Here is a 19,862-nt window from a genome sequence, read left to right on the forward strand (position 1 = left end):
CAGCAGGTCATAAAAGAGACCCAGTGTGGGAATATTTTAATGAAGTTCCTCTACATGTGGGTAAGACAGGCATGTGTACAAAATGCAAATGGTGCAACAAAGAAATGCAAGGCCTGGTTGCCTGAATGAAACAACATCATGAGAAATGTTCCTTCTCAGGAGGAAGCTGTGTTGAAGATGATGAAAGGAATATGTCTGAACATGCAGGATCTTCAGGTTGGTAAACTTTTTTATTTCATACTTCTTTCTTAAGGACTGCCTGTCTTCCTTCGGGCTATTCTTGAATTCTCATGTTTGAGCAAAAAATATAGTTGTTACTCTATGGTACTATGATTTTAGATGTAGTTGTGATAAAAAATAAATAGCTGAAATAGGCAGAACTTGCTTTTACAATTTCACCTTTAAATTAGTACTGAGTGTCAGTGAATGCAATGAGTAATACTAAATGAGCAGTATGGTAATAATAGTTAAATAACTGCATTGACTTATTTTGTTTAGGAGAATCCATACTCAACATACAAGATTCTGCAGCGTATCCACCTTCAAGATCACCATCATTTTTTATAGTTTCAGAGTTATCTGCCAGTGATAGTGTTTCAGTCACACCATGTATGTCACATAGCCACAGTATATCACCTGTAGCAAAAAGGAAAAAAATCTCCATCATCCAGAAACAACCATAGATAAGTTTGTGATAAGAATCAGCAGATTACAAAAAGAGTTAATTGATGAAAAAATTGCCCGGTTTGTTTATGCAACAAACTCTCCTTTCCGTATGATTGAGAACCCACGCTTCATTAACATGGTTCAGTCATCAAGACCAGGATGCAGTCCACCCAACAGAGCAGATGTTGCAGGCAAATTGCTGGATAAAGTGTATGAAAGAGAAATTGAGCAATGTGCAAAAGGTCTAGAGGATGAAATGGTTAACCTGAGTCTCGAAGGGTGGAGCAATGTCCACAATGCTCCTGTTGTATGTGCTTGTGTGACAACAGAAGACAGGTATGTCTTCCTTACAGAAACAATTGATACATCAGGAAATGCACACACAGCGGAATACTTACAAGAAGTAGTAGTTAAAAGCTGTAACAAACTGTGAAAAAAAATTCAAATGTCTAGTATGCAGCTTGGTCACAGACAATGCTGCAAATGTATCCAAGATGAGAAGAAATTATTTAGAAGAGAGTCCCAAGCTAATAACATACGGTTGCAGTGCTCATTTGATGCACCTCCTAGCCAAAGACTTTAGTGTTCCAGAAATAGAGGCTAATGTTGTTGAAATTGCAAAATACTTCCGTAACAACCACTTTGCAGCAGCTGCTCTGAAAAAAGTGGGAGGAACCAAGCTAACTCTCTTACAAGACGTGTGATGGAACTCAGTAGTGGACTGTTTTGAGCACTATATCAAGAACTGGCCTAATTGATGACAGTTTGTGAACAAAATCGTGAAGAAATCGATGGCACTGTCACAGCCAAAGTTCTCAACATTGGGCTTAAGAGAAATGTTGAACAGATGCTGAGTACCCTGAAGCCTGTTTCTGTAGCCTTGAACAAAATGCAGGGAAATAGCTGTTTCATTGCTGATGCTGTTGAAATTTGGAAGGAAGTGAGTGAGGTCTTAAAAAGAGAAATATGCAATGACAAAGTTAAATTACAAGCATTAAAAAAAACGAATGGGACAAGCACTGTCTCCAGTCATTTTCTTGCAAATATTCTCAATACTCGGTACCAGGGTCAAACCTTAATTGCTGAAGAAGAGGAGTTGGCTATGACATGGACATCCAACTATCATCCCTCCATAATGCCTGCTATAATAAACTTCAGAGCTAAGGGTGAACCATTCAAGAAATATATGTTTGCTGATGATGTTTTAAAGAAAGTCACACCAGTGAACTGGTGGAAGTCACTTAAGCATTTGGATTCAGAGACTGTTGAAGTGATAATCTAATTTTAACAGCAGTAGCTTCTTCTGCCGGTGTAGAAAGAATATTTTCTTCCTTTGGACTAATTCATTCCAAATTGAGAAATCGTTTGGGACCTGAAAAAGCGGGAAAGCTTGTTTTTCTTTTCCAGATTATGAACAAACAGGAAAATGAAGGTGAAGATGACTGAATTAGCTGCAGAAGCCAATATTTTAAGTTTCTCATGTTGACCTGGCTGACATAGTCGATTTAATTTTTGCTTTTTAAAAAAATATTTCATTTAACTATTTTAGTTAAAAGCAATTTGAACAAAAACAAACCTGATTTAAAAAAAACATGAATGTTTAACTAAATTCAAAAATGCAGGTTCTTGTTTTGTTAAAATATTCTCTGTTTGCTGTTGAAGAAAAAAATCCAGAATACATAACGTTGTTGTTTAAATTAAATAAAACAATGTAAATGTCTGTCTGGTGGTGATCTCCTCCTAATACAGCATGGCAAGAAAATCCTCCAAATATTAATGATTAACCTGTTGAATTGGAGATAGTTCACCTCCCAATAACTTCATAAATATCTGCTTCAGTTACCTTTGGTAAATGAAATAACCAAACAATCATTCATTTTGTGATATAGCTGTAAAACTAATCTGAAAAGTTTTAAAATAAATCATTTAAAAAAATGTATAGTGTGTACCTTCTAAAAATGAAACCTACATCTATCTCTGAGTTGTGAAGAGTATGTATTAAGGTTATAACAACCAACAAGAATGCATTTTTATGTAGAAATCCATGGTTAAATTGAGTCTTCCTGACTAGTGATTTAAATCATCATTTAAATCAATTTGATTTAAATCAAATCTACCTTGATTATTTCTAACATAAGCATTAGTCTTTTTTCCGTTCAGGAGATGCACATGAGTCTTCACCAGCACCATATTTTAAAAGCTTCACTTTTCTTCTTGTCAACAGCCTTAACTTCCCAGGATTCACATACAGAAATTGCTGTGGAAACAGGTTTTTCCCAGTTGCTCCTTGTACATTTTGAGATTCCACAGTTTTTCCACAGTTTCTTAAGGGAGGCCATAACTGAATGACCCATCCCTAGATGTTTTCTGATTTCTTTGGAACAACCTCCTTGTTTGGCTATATATGATCCCAAATATTTAAATTCGTCTATTTCTTGTAGAGCTTATCCATTAATCGTGATATCCACTTGCATTTTTTTAGTCATGTCAATGTACATGCATTTTGTTCTCATCACATTCAGGAATAATTCATATTCCTCACTAACTCTTTTTACATACTCCAACATTTGTTACATTGCATCAGTGATTGTGGTAAAAGAGCATTGTGTCATCAGCATATCTGAGGTCTGTTAAGTTTTTGCTAGTGGACATTGCAGCTCCTTTTTCTTTGTGAAAAATCTTCCAAGGGTTGTCTCATATTAAATTATGTGTATATGTTAGATGCTTATAAAATACGCCCTTATTTTACACCACCCTGCCTAATGGAAACTACTTACTGTCACACACTGCTGTTCACATCATGGTCTGTTGGCAGTGGTAGAGACTTGCGATGAGTTCAATGATATGCCTCGGAATCCCCTTGTCTGCCAGTATCCTCCAAAGATGATCATGTTGTGTGATATCATACATTTTTGAGTAGCCAGTGAAGCGTATGATTAATAGGCAATTTGTACTCTCTCTGCATTTTTAAATTATGTGGTGGATGTTGGTGATCGGTTACATGTATCTTGGCTTTTTCTGAAACCAGCTTTTTGTAGTGGTAGTTGTGCTTCCATCCTTTGTTTTTTGCAATCCTGGATTATGTAGAGCAGAACTTTGCTTGCGTGCAATGTGAGGGAGATGGTACAATAGTTACTGCTCTATTAGGTCTCCCTTCTTTGATAAGGGCAGAAAAATTCCCTTTGTCCAGTCTTTTGGACAAATTCTAGTCACCCATATATCATTACAAATTTTCTGCATAAGATCAGTACCACATTCACCAATTGCTTTTAACAGTTCTGCAGATACTTTATCTATGCCAGGTGGTTTCATTTATATAATAGCATGTCTCACATACTCTTGCAGGATTGATGGCTCCTACTCCGTGTCCACTCTTTTCTGTTGTCCTGAATTATGAGTAACCCTGGTATACAGAGGCATACAGGTAGCCACAGTAATCTCTCCACATGCTTTTAATATCATCCCCCTCAGTGAGGACTCTGTCATCATGATCTTTTATTATGTTTGATGCAGGCAAACCTATTTGTAAGAATTGTGAAGTTTTGTATTATTACTATGTTTATAACTGGTTCTCCATACCTTTTATTTCTGTCTGTCTCTCTCTCTCTCTCGATATATCTATATATCTGTATATATAAAATCAATCAACAGCCTTAATCTATATATATAATTGCAGTTAACTCATACGATTAACTCAAAAAAAAATTAATTGCAATTAATCTCACTGTTATACAATAGAATACCAATTGAAATTTATTTAATATTTTTTGATGTTTTTCTACATTTTCAAGTATATTGATTTCTATTATAGCACAGAATACAAATTACAGTGCTCACTTTATATTATTATTTTTGATTACAAATATTTGCACTGTGAAAATGATTTAAAAAAAAATAGTATATTTCAAGTCACCTCATAAAAAGGTTGCACTACAGTACTTTTATCAGGAAAGTGTAACTTACAAATGTAGATTATTTTTGTTACGTAACTGCATTCAAAACAAAACAATGTAAAACTTTAGAGCCTACAAGTCCACTCAGTCCTACTTTTTGTTCAGCTAAACGCTAAGATAAACAAGTTTGTTTTCATTTAGGGGAGATACTGCTGCCTGCTTCTTAATTATAGTGTCACCTGAAAGTGAGAACAGGCATTCGCATGGCACTTTTGTAGCGGATGTTGCAAGGTGTTTACGTCCCAGATATGCTAAACATTTGTATGCCCATTCATGCTTCGGTCACCATTCCAGAGGACATGCTTCCATGCTGATGATGCTCGTTAAAAAAATGTGTTAATGAAATTTGTGACTGAGCTCCTTGGGGGAGAATTCTTTGTCTTCTGTTCTGTTTTACCCGCATTCTGCCATATATTTCATGTTATAGCAGTCTCGGATGATGACCCAGCACATGTTTGTTTTAAGAACACTTTCACAGCAAATTTGACAAAACGCAAAGAAGGTCCCAATGTGAGATTTCTAAAAATAGCTACAGCACTCGACCCAAGGTTTAAGAATCTTAAGTGCTGTCCAAAATTTGAGAGGGATGAGATGTTTTTAGAAGTCTTATAAGAGCAACACTCAGATGAGGAAACTACAGAACCCGAACCACCAAAAAAGAAAATCAACCTTCTGCTGGTGGCATCTGACTCAGACGATGAAAACGAACATACGTCAGTCTGTTCTGCTTTGGATCGTTATCTAGCAGAACCCGTCATCAGCATGGACGCATGTCCTCTGGAATGGTGGTTGAAGGGACATATGAATCTTTAGCACATCTGGCATGTAAATGTCTTGCGATACCAGCTGCAACAGTGCCATCCGAACGCTTGTTCTCATTTTCAGGTGACATTGTAAACAAGAAGCGAGCAGCATTGTCTCCTGCAAATTGTAACCAAACTTGTTTGTCTGAGCGATTAACTGAAGTGTAGGACTCAGTGGACTTGTAGCCTCTAAAGTTATACATTGTTTTATTTTTGAATGCATTTTTTTGTACACAGTTCTAAATTTGTAAGTTTAACTTTCATGGTAAAGAGATAGCACTACAGTACTTGCATTAGGAGAATTAATATAATTTCTTTTTTTATAGTGCAAATATTTGTAATCAAAAATAAATATAAAGTGAGCACTGTACACTTTGTATTCTGTGTTGTAATAGAAATCAATATATTTGAAAATGTAGAAAACATCCAAAAATATTTAAATAAATGTTATTCTATTATTGTTTAACAGCACGATTAATCGTGATTAATTTTTTTAATCGCTTGACAGCCCTAATATATAAAAACCATTGTGTGGTCCGACGGTGACATCTCAGAATATGTGATTTTGAGCATAATCGTTTTCCTTTGATTCCAAAGTTCACTGGAGTTGGCTGTCCTATTGCACCTGTACTAATACTTGAAATCCATTCTCATCAGAAGTTACATAATTGTTGTTGATTCTGGTCAAGTCCACACACAGTAGTTGTCTGTTTAACTTCTGCCCTCCCACTCCAGAGGTGGCTTTATGGCAGTGGAGAACAAGTGATTAGTTTATATGTGTGCACAAGAGAAGGAATGATTTGGGATCTTTCAGGATGAAAAGTGCTATAAATGTAACATTAGTAAGTTACCGTCTCAATTGTGATTTGCAATATTTTAAAAATGGGGCTTATTTATATCCCTAAGAGTACTTTTACAAAAATAATAAATACTGAAAGTGAGTAGGAGTTTCAAAACGTATTAGTATTGAATTAGGAACTACATTTTACATCTCTAATGCACTGAGATAGGAAGTTAGTTTTCATATAGGATATACCTGTACCTATAATCCTGGACTATCGAGATGCCAAAGGAGCACTCAAGGACAATAAGGCCATTGTGGAGAAACTAAATTAATTCTTTGCTTTGGTCTTCATGGCTGAGTGTGTGAGGAAGATTTCAACACCTGAGCCATTCTTTTTAAGTGACAAATCTGAGGAACTATCTCAGATTGAGGTGTCATTAGGGGAGGTTTTGGAACATATTGATAAATTAAACAGCAGTAAGTCAAGAGGATCAGATGGTATTCACCCAAGAGTTCTGAAGGAACTCAAATGTGAAATTGCAGAACTACTGACTGAAGTCTGTAACCCATCATTTAAATCAGCTTCTGTACCAAATAACTGGAGGACAGCTAATGCAATGCCAATTTTTTTTTTAAAAAAGGGCTCCAGAGGTGATCCTGGCAATTACAGGCCAGTAAGCCTGACTTCAGTACCAGGCAAATTGGTTGAAACTATAGTAAAGAACAGAATTGTCAGAGACACAGATGAGCATAATTTGTTGGGGAATTGTCAACATGGTTTTTGTAAAGGGAAATCATGCCTCACCAATTTGCTAAAATTCTTTGAGGGGGTCAACAAGCCTGTGGACAAGGGGGATCCAGTGGATATAGTGTACTTAGTTTTTCGGAAAGCCTTTGACAAGGTCCCTCACCAAAGGCTTCTAAGCAATGTAAACTGTCAGGGAATAAGAGGGAAGGTCCTCTCATGGATTGTTAACTGGTTAAAAGATAGGAAACCAAGGGTAGGAATAAATGGTCAGTTTCCATAATGGAGAGAGATAAATAGTGGTGTCTCCCAGAGGTCTGCACTGGGACCAGTCCTATTCAATATATTCATAAATGATCTGGAGAAAGGGGTAAACAGTGAGGTGGCGAAATTTGGGGTATAGAATGGCTTCCGTATGAGGAGAGATTAATAAGAATGGGACTTTTCTGCTTGGAAAAGAGGCGACTAAGGGGGGATACGATGGAGGTCTATAAAATCATGAGTGGTATAGAGAAAGTAAATAAGGAAGTGTTATTTACTCCTTCTCATAATAGAAGAACAAGGGGCCACCAAATGAAATTAATAGGAAGCAGGTTTAAAACAAACACAAGAAAGTATTTTTTCACGCAACGCACTGTCAACCTCTGGAACTCCTTGACAGAGGGTGTTGTGAAGGCCAATACTATAACAGGGTTCAAAAGGGAGCTAGATAGATTCATGGAAGATAGGGCTATCAATGGCTATTAGCCAGGATGGGCAGGAATGGTGTCCCTAGCCTCTGTTTGCCAGAAGCTGGGATTGGGTGACAGGGCATGGATCACTTGATGATAACCTGTCTGTTCATTCCCTTTGGGGCACCTGCCATTGGCCACTGTCAGAGGACAGGATACTGGGCTTGATGGACCTTTGGTCTGACCCAGTATGGCCGTTCTTATTTTCTTATGGTGTGAGGTTTTTATTTCCTCTCTCTGTGGTAGTCTGAAACAATGTTTTCAGATAACTATTGTCTGACTGCATATTATTTTCAGGTACTCTCAAGTTTTTAGCTTCAATTGGATTACCATGTGTAATGGCTTTTCAAAAATATAATCCTAATACCAGTATTGTAGATTTTTAAGAAACTAGAATATCTATTATTTGGACACTTACAATTTATTTGAAAAGCGTTTAGTCACGTTTTAATTGGAAATGGACTTTGTTTATAGTAGATTTTTAATCTTAACAATTTAATTTTAACAATTTTTAATGCTTATTTTGCTTATAAGGAAATTAGTTTAATTTTTCACATTAGTTTTACATGGTGGACAGAAGAAACATTAGTCCTTACTAAGCTTTCATTGTAATCGGGTAAAACAGATACACACATACACTGTTGTAAGAATGTTAAGTTTGGCAAACTCAAAAAGATGATTTGTTTGAAGTGCTTCTTATGGACACACGACTAAGTCATATTAGACAAATGTACTTAGTTACTGCTTCAAGATATGTTATCATCTGGCAAATGAATGGATGGGCTGGTTAAAGAGCATAGGCAATTGGCTAAATGATAAACAGATGATGGTGGGGAAGTGCTTAGATTATCTCCCCCCCCCCCCCCCCCAGCCATATCTGCTGTGGGGATTCTAGTCATTGGTGATCAGTCACTGGGTTAATCACACTTGTGCAAATCTCTAATATAGAAGAAACAACGAGGAGTCCTTGTGGCACCTTAGAAACTAACATGTATATAGAAGAGTTATCTTACAGTAGGGGTTTGTATAGTTGCAGCTGCACCAGTGGTTGGACACTGGTGGCTGAAATCAGGGAAAATCCCTAGTGGTTTATCTGAGAGAGATCTCTGCTGGATTTGGAAATGGACTGGAAGTAAGTAAAATTTTGAGTTTGGGAGTAATGTTTAATGTTTCTGGAAAGAGGCTAGAGAAGCCGCCACATTTTAGAGTTTTGGATGAAAAGAATAAATGCATATAATAGCATTATTACCTTTTGTAATAAAGTTAAAAAAGGCAATACTATTTTTTTATGCAGCAATAGCATTAACAAGACTAGAAAATTAGGAAAATGACATTTTCTGTGACAAAAGAAACTCAGAAGCACAGTGAAAAGTAGGCTTTTCGGGGACTTACAGATCAGGAAACTGGAAATAACTTTTTTATATTTTTAAGCCACTGGTTAGCATCTTGGCCAGGTAAGTAGTGAGAAAGTTGTTACCATTTAGCGGCTTTGTGGGAAATGAATTGGTGGTTTGTCCATTTTCTAATGGGTTAATAGTCATCCTTATTAGGAGCTTTGGCAGAGAAGCCAAGGCTAAAATGGGCAGCTGAGTTGTTGTCATTCCATGGCAGTGCTGAGATATTTCAGTAGGGCACTAAAGAAGCTTGCACTAGTGCTGTACCAGTCTGTGACTACATAGGATTTATTTGTTCAGCTTTCCTTAGTGCTTCATTTGCCTGAAAGATTTGTAAACAAAAGTATATCTATTTGTTGCTGACTTAGAAAAAGTCTGGGAGATACAATTTACCAATATTATTTAGTATCATAAATGTCTATGGTGTAAGTGGGTAATTGAAAGGCAGATTTCATGACCTGAAAAGTTTATCATCTAAAATAAATGATTAAAACCTGGGAGGAAGGGAGGACAAGGATTATGGCAACAAGATATTGTGTTTGCTTTGGTTTGTAAATATTATTGAGGGCCTAGAATATTTTTTGCAGTGTATGTATGAATTTGTTTCTCCGCTGGGAAGGCTAAAGTTTGTAATCTTCATGGAAAAATGTATTTCAAGAAGATGAAGGCTAGAATAGTTATTCTTCCAGTATGTTTTAATCTAAAAATGTTTAACATTAAATGGACACCATGAATTTGAAATCTACTGACTTCTAAAACCAGAATTAAAAGTAGTTTGTTACTATCCCAATTTCTGAATCCCCTGCTGATTTTTGTGTTATGATAATTTTCCTACATTAAAAATATTTTTCATTGCTTTTTTGCTGTATGAAAGATTTCACAAATAAAGGGGAAACTGACTATGCCAGGCAGATAGCGAAACCTACTTATATGCATATTGCTGTCAAATACACAAAGAAAACAAACTGATCTTTGGTTACAGGAATTTTAGAGGTTGCTTGTAACAGTAGTAGATAAAACATTTAGACATAATGTTTAAGTTGATAGTATTCCTTTAAATTTAATGTACTTTGATCTCTGAATAGTGGAATTGGCACCAGAGCACGCCTACTCTTATCTACCCCAGTAATTTTCCTAAGAATTCTTTACTATGTGTAATCATCTATATGGGGTGAATATTTAAAATGGAAATTTTTGTATATTCTACAGAAATATCGGTGTCAGGATGAAGATACACCTCCACAAGAGCATAGCACCAATGAGGTGACTGGTCCAGAGTTGGTTCATGTATCAGAGAAGAACCTATCACAGATTGAAAATATACATGGATTTGTTTCCCACTCTCACATTTCACCAGTGAAGGTAGGGATTTTTTTTAATGTAAACTATTTTTAATAGGTGTTTGAGACAATGAATTATTGCTTTAACAAACTTATGGTATTTTGGAAAATAGGTCTTGTTTGACAAACCTGATTTTTTTAAAAGAGATTACAGATTTAGCTGATAAAGGTAACTATGTTGAAATAATATACTTAGACTTTTGTAAAGTGTTCGACTTAGTAACATAACATGCTGAGTGAAAAAATTATTAAAAACAAAACAATATCAGTAAACACATGTTAATAGGATCAAGAACTGGCTAACTGACAGATCTCAAAAAGCAGTTGTCATTGGAAAATCATCACTGAATGGGAGTGTTTCTAGTGAGTTTCCCTAGGAATCAGTTCTAGGCCTGATGCTGTTCAATGTTTTTATCAGTGTTGTGCAAATAAATATAAAATCATTGGTCATAAAATTTGTGGATTGTGCAAAGATTGGTAGCCTGGTTAATAATGCTGAGGAGAGGGCAGTAGCACAGAAGCACAGAATGATCTGGATCACTTGGTAAGCAGGGCCCTTTCAAACAAAAGGGCATTTTATAACAGCCAAATGCAAAGTTGTATACACCTCTACCTCGATATAACGCTGTCCTCGGGAGCCAAAAAAATCTTACCGCATTATAGGTGAAATGGCTTTATATTGAACTTGCTTTGATCCACCGGAGTGCGCAGCCCCACCCGCCCTGGAGCACTGCTTTACCGTGTTATAGCCGAATTCGTGTTATATCGGGTCGCGTTATATCGTGGTAGAGGTGTATGTAGGAACAGTGAATGCAGGCTGTACCTACAGAATGGGGGACTAGCACGGAAACTAGTGACTCGAAAAAGATTTAGAGGTCATAATGGACAGAAAACTGAAAATGAGCTGCCATCGTCGTGCTGTGGCAAAAAGGACTATTATGCAATCCTTTGGTATGAACAGGGAGTAGTCAGTATGAGTAAGGAGGTGATTTTACCTTTTTATATGGCATTGGTGAGACCAGTATTGGAATACTATGTGTGGTTCAGGTGTCCACATTTTTAAAAGGAAGTTGCAAAACTGGTGCAGGGAAGGGGCATAAAAATGATTCAAGGGCTGGAAAAAATACTTTGAGAGATTTAAGTTGCTCAGTTTGTTTAGATTATCAAAAAGGAGATTAAGTGACTTCATTACAGTGAATAATTTATTTTAGGGGGGAGAAAATACCATGTGCTAAACAGCTATTTAACTTAACAGAGAAAGATGTTAAAAGAACCAATGGCTGGAAATTAAATCTAGACAAATTCAAGTTAGAAATAGTGCACAAATTTTTCAGTGAGTTTGATAAACTATTGAAACAAACTACTGCAGGAAGTGGTGGATTCTCCATCTTGAAGTCTTCAAATCAAGATTGTCTGTCTTTCTAGAAGATATACTGCTGTCAAACACAAGTTATTGGACTCCATACGGGGATTACTGTGATATTCTCCGGCCTGTGATCAACCTGATGTCAGCATCCATCATAGAATCATAGAATGTCAGGGTTGGAAGGGACCTCAGGGGGTCATCTAGTCCAACCCCCTGCTCAAAGCAGGACCAATCCCCAGACAGATTTTTGCTCCAGATCCTTAAATGGCCCCCTCAAGGATTGAATTTACAACCCTGGGTTTAGCAGGCCAATGCTCAAACCACTGAGCTATCCCTCCCCACCTGCATGTTAAGTTTTCAAACAAGCACCTTCATGCTTTCTCCCATGCTGCCCCTCACACTTGAGAGGAGCTCCCTGTAAATATCTGCAGAACAAACTTAGTATCCTCCTTGAAAACCCTCTGTAAAACTCTGCTTTGTCCTGAAGACTACAAAATATTTGACAGTGGCTAGGCAGTTGGTGTTCTTAGACCACTGCCTATCATGCTGGTCAATGTTGTCTCGTTTTCTTGTATTCCCCGATTAGTTGGTCTGTATCCATCTGTTGTCTCATGTTATGTAATCTGTTTGAGGCAGGAGCTGCCTTTATGGTCTGTATTTGTACAACACCTAGCAGAATGGGGTCCTAGTCCATGGCTGGGGCTCCAAGGTGTTATGATGATACAAATAACAATAATTAGTTTAAAAAAGCCTGTGCTGTCCCACAGTTGTGGCGGATGGGCCAAGTAATGCACCATCTGTAAAGTCTCCCTCATAAAACCAGTGAAATTCTCGCAACCAAACTGGAAGTAGAGTGTAAGGGTGAAGACAGGTTGAGTTACCTCTGATATCAAAACAGTCTAGTGCTGTTGGCATGGTATAGATACACCTTGGTGACAGCAAGGCATGTCATTTGTAAAGTAAAAAATAGTTGAGAATTTAAAAATTGGATGGTAACAGACCATGAATCCCAGTGATAATTAAACCTGGTGATATTCTGAACAGAAAGAGTTCCCAACCATGGTTGTAGTTTCCGTTGCTTAGCAAACATTATAGCCAATAGGCAGACCATGGGCCAAATCCGGACTGCCACACGCTTTTGAATGGACTACAAAATCTTTTTATTTACTTATTATTGTTATTACAGTGTGAAATACATTTCTCTGGAGTCTGGACCTTGAGTATACTTTGACCAAGAAATTTGGACCTTGACAAAAAATAATTGACTACCTCTGAATTATAGGCTTCAAAGAAACAATCTTTAGATAACAGGAAGTTCAAGTAGATGATCTAATGGTCCTATCTGGCATCACAGTCTCTAAATCTATTACTTTTCTGAGCCTAGAAATTTTTGATAGAGGTGATAGTATTGAAACTTAATCTCTTGATTGTCATGACCCCGAACTATTGTGTAAGTCAAACCTTTCTGTGCATTTCCTGAAACAGGAGGCATACAACTTAATCCTTAAGGCTATATTATTGTCCTTTTTGAAGGAAACTAGAGTGCATTCCCAGGGCGTACAGCCTCCCTTTCATTCTTCAGAGCTAATGGCATTTCACTCATGTTTATAGATTCAGACACATAGGACTATGCTTGCAATGCAATGTGCAGGGAATTAGACATGTAATTCTCAAACAGTAATGTATTATGTATCCAGTTTTGTGTGTACCACATTAATAAAATAAAAAAAAAAAGTCTAGAAGCCAACAAACAAGATGGTAGCTTAAGAACAACTCCTACACAGAGGGAAAATATATTTTAATTAAAGAGTTCTTGAAAGATAAATTTCTTACCCTACCCCAGTGATTCCTAACTAAGGGTACGTGTACCCCTCGGGGTATACAGATATCTTCCAGGGGGTACATCAACTCATCTAGATATTTGCCTAGTTTTACAACAGACTACAAAAAAAGTACTAGCAAAGTCAGTACAAACTAAAATTTCATACAGACAATGACTTTACATTAATTCTGCATTTGTAAGTTTAACTTTCATTATAAAGAGAGAGCACTACAGGACTTGTATTAGGAGAATTGAAAAATATTATTTCTTTTGTTTTTTATAGTGCAAATATTTGTAATAAAAAAAAAATATAAAGTGAGCACTGTACACTTTGTATTCTGTGTTGTAATAGAAATCAATATATTTGAAAATGTAGAAAAAACCCAAATTATTTAATAAATTTCAATTAGTATTCTATTGTTTAAACAGTGCGATTAATCGCGATTAATTTTTTAAATTGTGGTTAATTTTTTGGAGTTAATCACTTGAGTTAACTGCGATTAATCGAGAGCCCTACCTATAAATGGATATTGGAGTAGTTTGAAACTGTGTCAATTCTGAGGATGATGTGGCAGCTCTTGATAGGCAAATTGCTGCAGAGAAAGGTGAAATTGTAATTAAGAATTTAAAATCCAATAAATCTTCAGTTCCCAATGGACTTTCTGGAGAATATTATAGAGCTCTAATCCAAGTGTTGGTCCCTATTTTAACTGAATTGCTTAATGGCATATTGCAGGGGAATGAGATTCCAGATTCATGGAAAGAAGTAAAATTGGTGGTAATTCCTAAAGAAGGATAAGCCCTTACCAACTGTGCATCATACAGAACTATAAGGTGCTAGCAAACACCCGAGTTTCAACTTGCCCAGATGTGTTCACCTGTCTGGGTTCCTTGCTGGCAGGGCAGGCAGGCATCTGTCTGATAATATCAGAAGAACTTTGATTTTGCTCTGTAATGTTAATTCCAGCTGCTTTCTTTGGATGCTGAGAAAGCCTTCAACTGGGATTAGGAGTATTTCAGACAGTTTTTGGTAAAGTTTGGTTTTGGAAGTCAGTTTTCTATGTGCATATTGACTCTGTGTATTCATCGTCAAGCATCTGATTTGATTAATAGTGATCAATCCCCTCCTTTTAAATTGTCTACTGGTTCAAGACAGGGTTGGCCCTTATTCCCCCTGTTGTTTACTTTGACAATGGAGCCATCTGCAATAAATGTGACAAACAACCCCTTGGTAAAGGGCATCAAATTACCTTCTAGATTAGAACACAAAATAGCTATGGATGCTGGCAATGCCTTGTATATTTGCAGGATCCAGAAGACTTGTTAAAAAATATAGAATAAACGGATTAAAAAGAAATGTAGGTCACCAACAATAAAAAGTCACCCATTCACCCATACCACCTTAGTAGCTTTGGACAGATGTTTTAAATTGCTGTCGCTGAAGCCCTCTCTCCTAACTACTTTCATTAATTAGGAATTTATCCCTAGGAAATATCAAAGTGACTTAGTTGTGGGTAAGAGCTGAGTTTACTCAGTTTGGACAGCTCCTTCTATGTCCTGAGCTGAACTCATACCAAGAGATATGTAATAATGTAAGTAGTACAAAAATCACGCATTTTCAGTATTTACAAGTCAAACATTTATTGTGGCCTCTGGATACAAGATGGCTCTATCTAGACCTTCAACCACATTTGAGGAGTTGACTCAGGTGTAAGTTGGAACAAAGGTTTAATTTCTAAGAGAAATACAATTTTGTTTGAAAAAGGTGTTAAGAAATTAATCCAGATGAAAAGATGGGGGAGGGAATTTGACAAAGAAATTGATCTGGATAAATGGATCTCTATATGGGAGAGGGGATATACATCTTCAATTTGTGTAGCTGATAAAGAAATTTTTTATAAATTACTAACAGAGGGTCCTGTGGCACCTTTAAGACTAACAGAAGTATTGGGAGCATAAGCTTTCGTGGGTAAGAACCTCACAAGTCTTGCATCTGAAGAAGTGAGGTTCTTACCCACGAAAGCTTATGCTCCCAATACTTCTGTTAATCTTAAAGGTGCCACAGGACCCTCTGTTGCTTTTTACAGATTCAGACTAACACGGCTACCCCTCTGATACTTTATAAATTACTGTATATCTCCTTTTCCATATAGAGACCCATTTATCCAGATCAATTTCTTTGTTCTGTTGGACGGGTTGTGGGGGAAGGGCAACATTCTTGCACATATGGTGGTTGAATCCATGCATTAGACTGTTTTGGAAGGAAATTATTAGAGATTCATTTTATGACAAAATGCCAGTTTCCTAGAGATCCCCTGACCTGCATACTTAATGCTCCAATAAAGGATCTATATTTTAAACAGAATGACAAAATAATTTTTTTGTTAGAAGCGAGACTTTATATTGTATATTATTGGAAAGATGTGACTTCTCTTCCTATGGAATTGTTGTTTAGTAAAATATGAACTGTCTTTGTAATGGAAAAGGTTTCACATCAAATATATACACAAGAGAAGTGCCAAAAAGAGGATAGGTATTTAAAAATTTGGTTACTCTTTACTTGGAGTTGGAGAACAGCTCCCCAGGCAACAGCCAGAATCTTTAGCCAGGTTCTCTGAATATTAATCTGATCCTGAATAAGTAAAGTACAATATTGTATGTTAACGCTTTATTGTAACTTTGCCTTCATAAAAAGTTTTAAAAGTCTATAAAAATCTTTGCTCCTCTGTATTTTGGGAACATCATTGACTCATTAGCCTTAGAGTAAAACTTGGATATTTTTAAATCTGCAGTTCCCCAATTGCATATTTCATATAGAGCCCTACATTTGATAAAAACAGTCTAAGCAACAAAATAACTATAAATAACAGTAGAAAGCATTCACCACAAAAGTTACTAAATCTAGTGCCCCATAACATTTTAGGAAATGTTTTGTCATAATTTGCACATACTTCTAATATTAATTCCTGTGTTTATCTGTTACATTGTTTGGTGTGTAGCCACAATTCATCCTTTAAAAAGACAGATAAATATGCTGAGAATGAGTCCCGGTTGTAATAACTAAAAGAATTCTTCAGAGAACCTCTGTGTATTACCACTTGACCTGGTAGTTCAAAAGTTACGGAGTTCAAAAGACCTGTGCCACAGTGATCGGAACCTTCTGAAAAACTGTTCCTATTGAGGCTTACATGAGTGTCATTTCATGGAACCAAGCACTTAGAACCAGAAGTTGTATGAGAGAGATGAGCCCTGGAAACCTGTTGCTTTATGATTGCCATCAGCTGCAATTCTAAGGAACCTTGAAGCTGTGCCTGTGTCTGATTGTCAGTGGTACTTGTTATATCTATCAGTAGCAAATAGTTAAATATAGGTGTTTGGTGTAATTAGTTGTTAATATTTATACACTATTTCTAAGGTAACTCTGCCTAATTTTCTCTTTCACCTTTCTTCATCATTTCCCTGTGTGGGATTGATGCAGGCTGTAGCAGACCCTAAATAGGGTTTCAGGAGTTTCCTTCTCTGCTCCAGGTATTTCATTATTTGGATTCATTTACTTGTCTGTTCATGGCACCAGACAACATGGCCTTTGTCAGCCCCAAAACCCACTACCTCTGGGGTCCACAAACCAACCTCAACACTGCATGATAAGGAGACTAATATGGAACCCAAAGCAGTTGTATAGATAGGTGTTGCTATAGATAGGTGAGTAATTTTGTCATCCTTTGTTTTCCACTAAAATGCATCCATCTCTAAACAGGAGCATAGCGCTACTTTAAGTGGCTTTTTAACAGCTAGGCTGTTCTTTAATGCCCAACAGTGCTAGACACCTGTTGAGCGGAAGCAGTTAACAATTTACCCAGTTGAGATTACAGGGGGAGTTTAGTCAATCAGAATGTACTATAGTTACATGCACAATAACCTCTACCTTTTAAATGTTGGGTTTATTTAGATCGATGAGGAAAAAATAGTCCTTTTTCTGGTGAGCAGAAATCTGCTAATGGTTAGCATTTGTCCACCAGAAGCAATACTTACTGTGAGCCTGTGTTGCCACCTGCTGGCTAGTAGAAGAGTAATCTCAATGATTTTGCCTAAGAGCATTAACCAGTGCCATGTGATGGAATTTTTCATTTTTAGTAGACTAAAGGCATTAGTTCCATTTGGCATGGTATATGTCGAGGGTGTACATGTTTTTCAAGTGCTTGCTCATGTCTGTTCCATGTTAGGTTTGTGCGCACTGCATGAACTGTTGCTGAAGATTTTTCTCTCATTGGTATGCGTTGGGTTGGCTCTAGCGCCCTCTGTAGCCATGTGCTTATGCGCCGGTATAAGGGGCGCTGCCGGCCACGCACCTCTCAGTTCCTTCTGACCGCCTGTGGAGGTTGCTGGCATGACCCCTCTTGCTTCAGCAAGGCCTTTTCCTTGTGGTTTTTGGACTCTAATTCTTTGTTGTTTTAAACATAATTTTTAGTTTATATAAATATTGTACTTAGTGTGAGTGTAAATAGTGTAGGTAGATCGTCCCTATTGTTGAGGCACTCTCTTCGCCATAGGCTTCAAACCTTGTGTCTCCTGTGGGAAACCTATATTGTGAGCAACCTGCATTCCAGTTGCTTGAAGGGCTTGGGGAAACTTACATGAGGAACAAGTACCTATTTTGTTGGGACTTCAGACCCCGTACTAAAAAGGACAGAGAAATAAGGCTCAAGGCTATCCTAATGGAAACTGCTTTCAGACCAGCCTCAGAGCCAAATCAGCACAATAAGCAGTCCACCGACAGAGGGCACTTGCCTGTGCAGAAAAATGACAAGCAGGTAGAAAGCAGTAGAGTGCGACCCATGCTGGGCCACTCCTACCGTTGACTCCGCCCAGAGCATTGAGTCCATTACAGGACCTCCACCAATACCTGGAAGCCACCACAGTACCAGCAGCCTGACTGTTCCTTCAAACTCAGGGGCTTTCGCAGTGGCCGGGGATTTACTATCACTAAGGTTGCGTGTATGTCACGGATTCCATGACTTTTCATGACTTCTGCAGCGGCCGGTGCTGGCCGAGCTGGGCAGCCCCTGGGCTAGCAGCAGCAGTCTGGGTGTGTGGGAGGGGGCTCAGGGCTGGGGCAGGAGCAGGGGGGCATGGCAGCGCTTACCTGGGGGGGCTCTCCAGCTCCCACCAGCATGTCCCTGCAGCTCCTAGGAGAAACTGCCAGGGGGGTTTTGCGCACTGCCAATGCCCGAAGGCGCCGCCCCCCTGCAGCTCCCATTGGCTGCTGTTCCTTGCCAATGGGAGCTGCGGAGCCGGCACTTGTGGTGGGAGTAGTGCATGGAGCCCCCCGACCACCCCTCCCCCAGGAGCTATAGGGATATGTTGGTTGGAGCCAGGTAGGGAGCCTGCCAGTTCCCGGCCCCTCTCTCCCCCACAGCACCAGTAGCCACTGCCCAGCTCCTCTCCCAGCATCAGCAGGGGTCCCGAGCTGCGCGCTGCCACCCGCCTCCCCCCAGCACGAGCGGTGGTCCAAGGCCACCCGTAGCACCCCTGGCCCGCCCCGCTTAAGCACCGCAATTCCCTGGCCCAAGTTTTAGTTAGGGGTATATAGTAAAAGTCATGGACAGGGCTGTGAATTTTTACATGACTTTTACTAAAAATACCCGAGACTAAAATGTAGCCTTAACTATCACTCCTGGTCTCCCTAACTCCAACAGGACAGCTGTCGGCTCAGATGACCAGAAGCAGGAAAGAGTAGGGAGCATCAAGCACCTTCTTGGCACTGGGCCAAATGGCACTTTCTAGGGGCAAGCTGGCCCTGATCCTGTTGTTGTGACCATCTCTGATCTGCCGCCGGTCCCCGGACTTCAGCACTGTATGGAGGCAGAGAGGGCTATTGCTCCACTGTGCTCACCAAGGGAGGACTCTTGGTCTGAGTCCGAAGGGGAACCTTACATGCAACCTATATGCCACCGGACCTCGATGCAGGTCCCCCCCACCGGCACCTGGCCAATGCTTTAGTGACCTATCCAGTGGCTATACTGGAACCCTTGGGGTTTTCCCCTGGTACTCGGAAGAGCAGTGTTGCTGTCAGCATGTCCATGAACTCCAAGTCCATGAACTGCTTGTGAGTCACCTAATGTGGAATGGACATGAGCAAGCACTTGAACCTTCCATGACTGTTGGTCTCCGAGGTGTGTTGCTCGTGTCCATTCCACAACCCGCCATCCTACCCTGTCGCAGTTGTCCAGCAAGAAGGAACTGAGAATGTGCGTGGCT

At 38.6% G+C, this 19,862-nt stretch overlaps 1 protein-coding gene across 12 annotated transcripts in view; it reads left to right on the top strand.

Moving 5' to 3' along the window:
• The window catches only part of DLG1 (discs large MAGUK scaffold protein 1), a 371,668-nt gene that overhangs the window by 92,360 nt on the left and 259,446 nt on the right, over positions 1–19,862 (top strand). For 11 of the 12 annotated variants that reach the window (XM_026650152.2, XM_026650157.2, XM_026650147.2 and 8 more), the window contains exon 4: positions 10,286–10,438. The exons of the other annotated variant lie outside the window; for it this stretch is intronic. In XM_026650152.2, coding sequence (XP_026505937.1) covers positions 10,286–10,438 — 153 coding nt within the window. The remainder of the gene's footprint in view (positions 1–10,285; positions 10,439–19,862) is intronic. 12 annotated transcript variants of the gene reach the window in all.

This window comes from Terrapene carolina, unplaced genomic scaffold (assembly GCF_002925995.2).
Source record: "Terrapene carolina triunguis isolate 2854851 unplaced genomic scaffold, T_m_triunguis-2.0 Scaffold88, whole genome shotgun sequence".
Lineage (NCBI taxonomy): Eukaryota > Metazoa > Chordata > Testudines > Emydidae > Terrapene > Terrapene triunguis.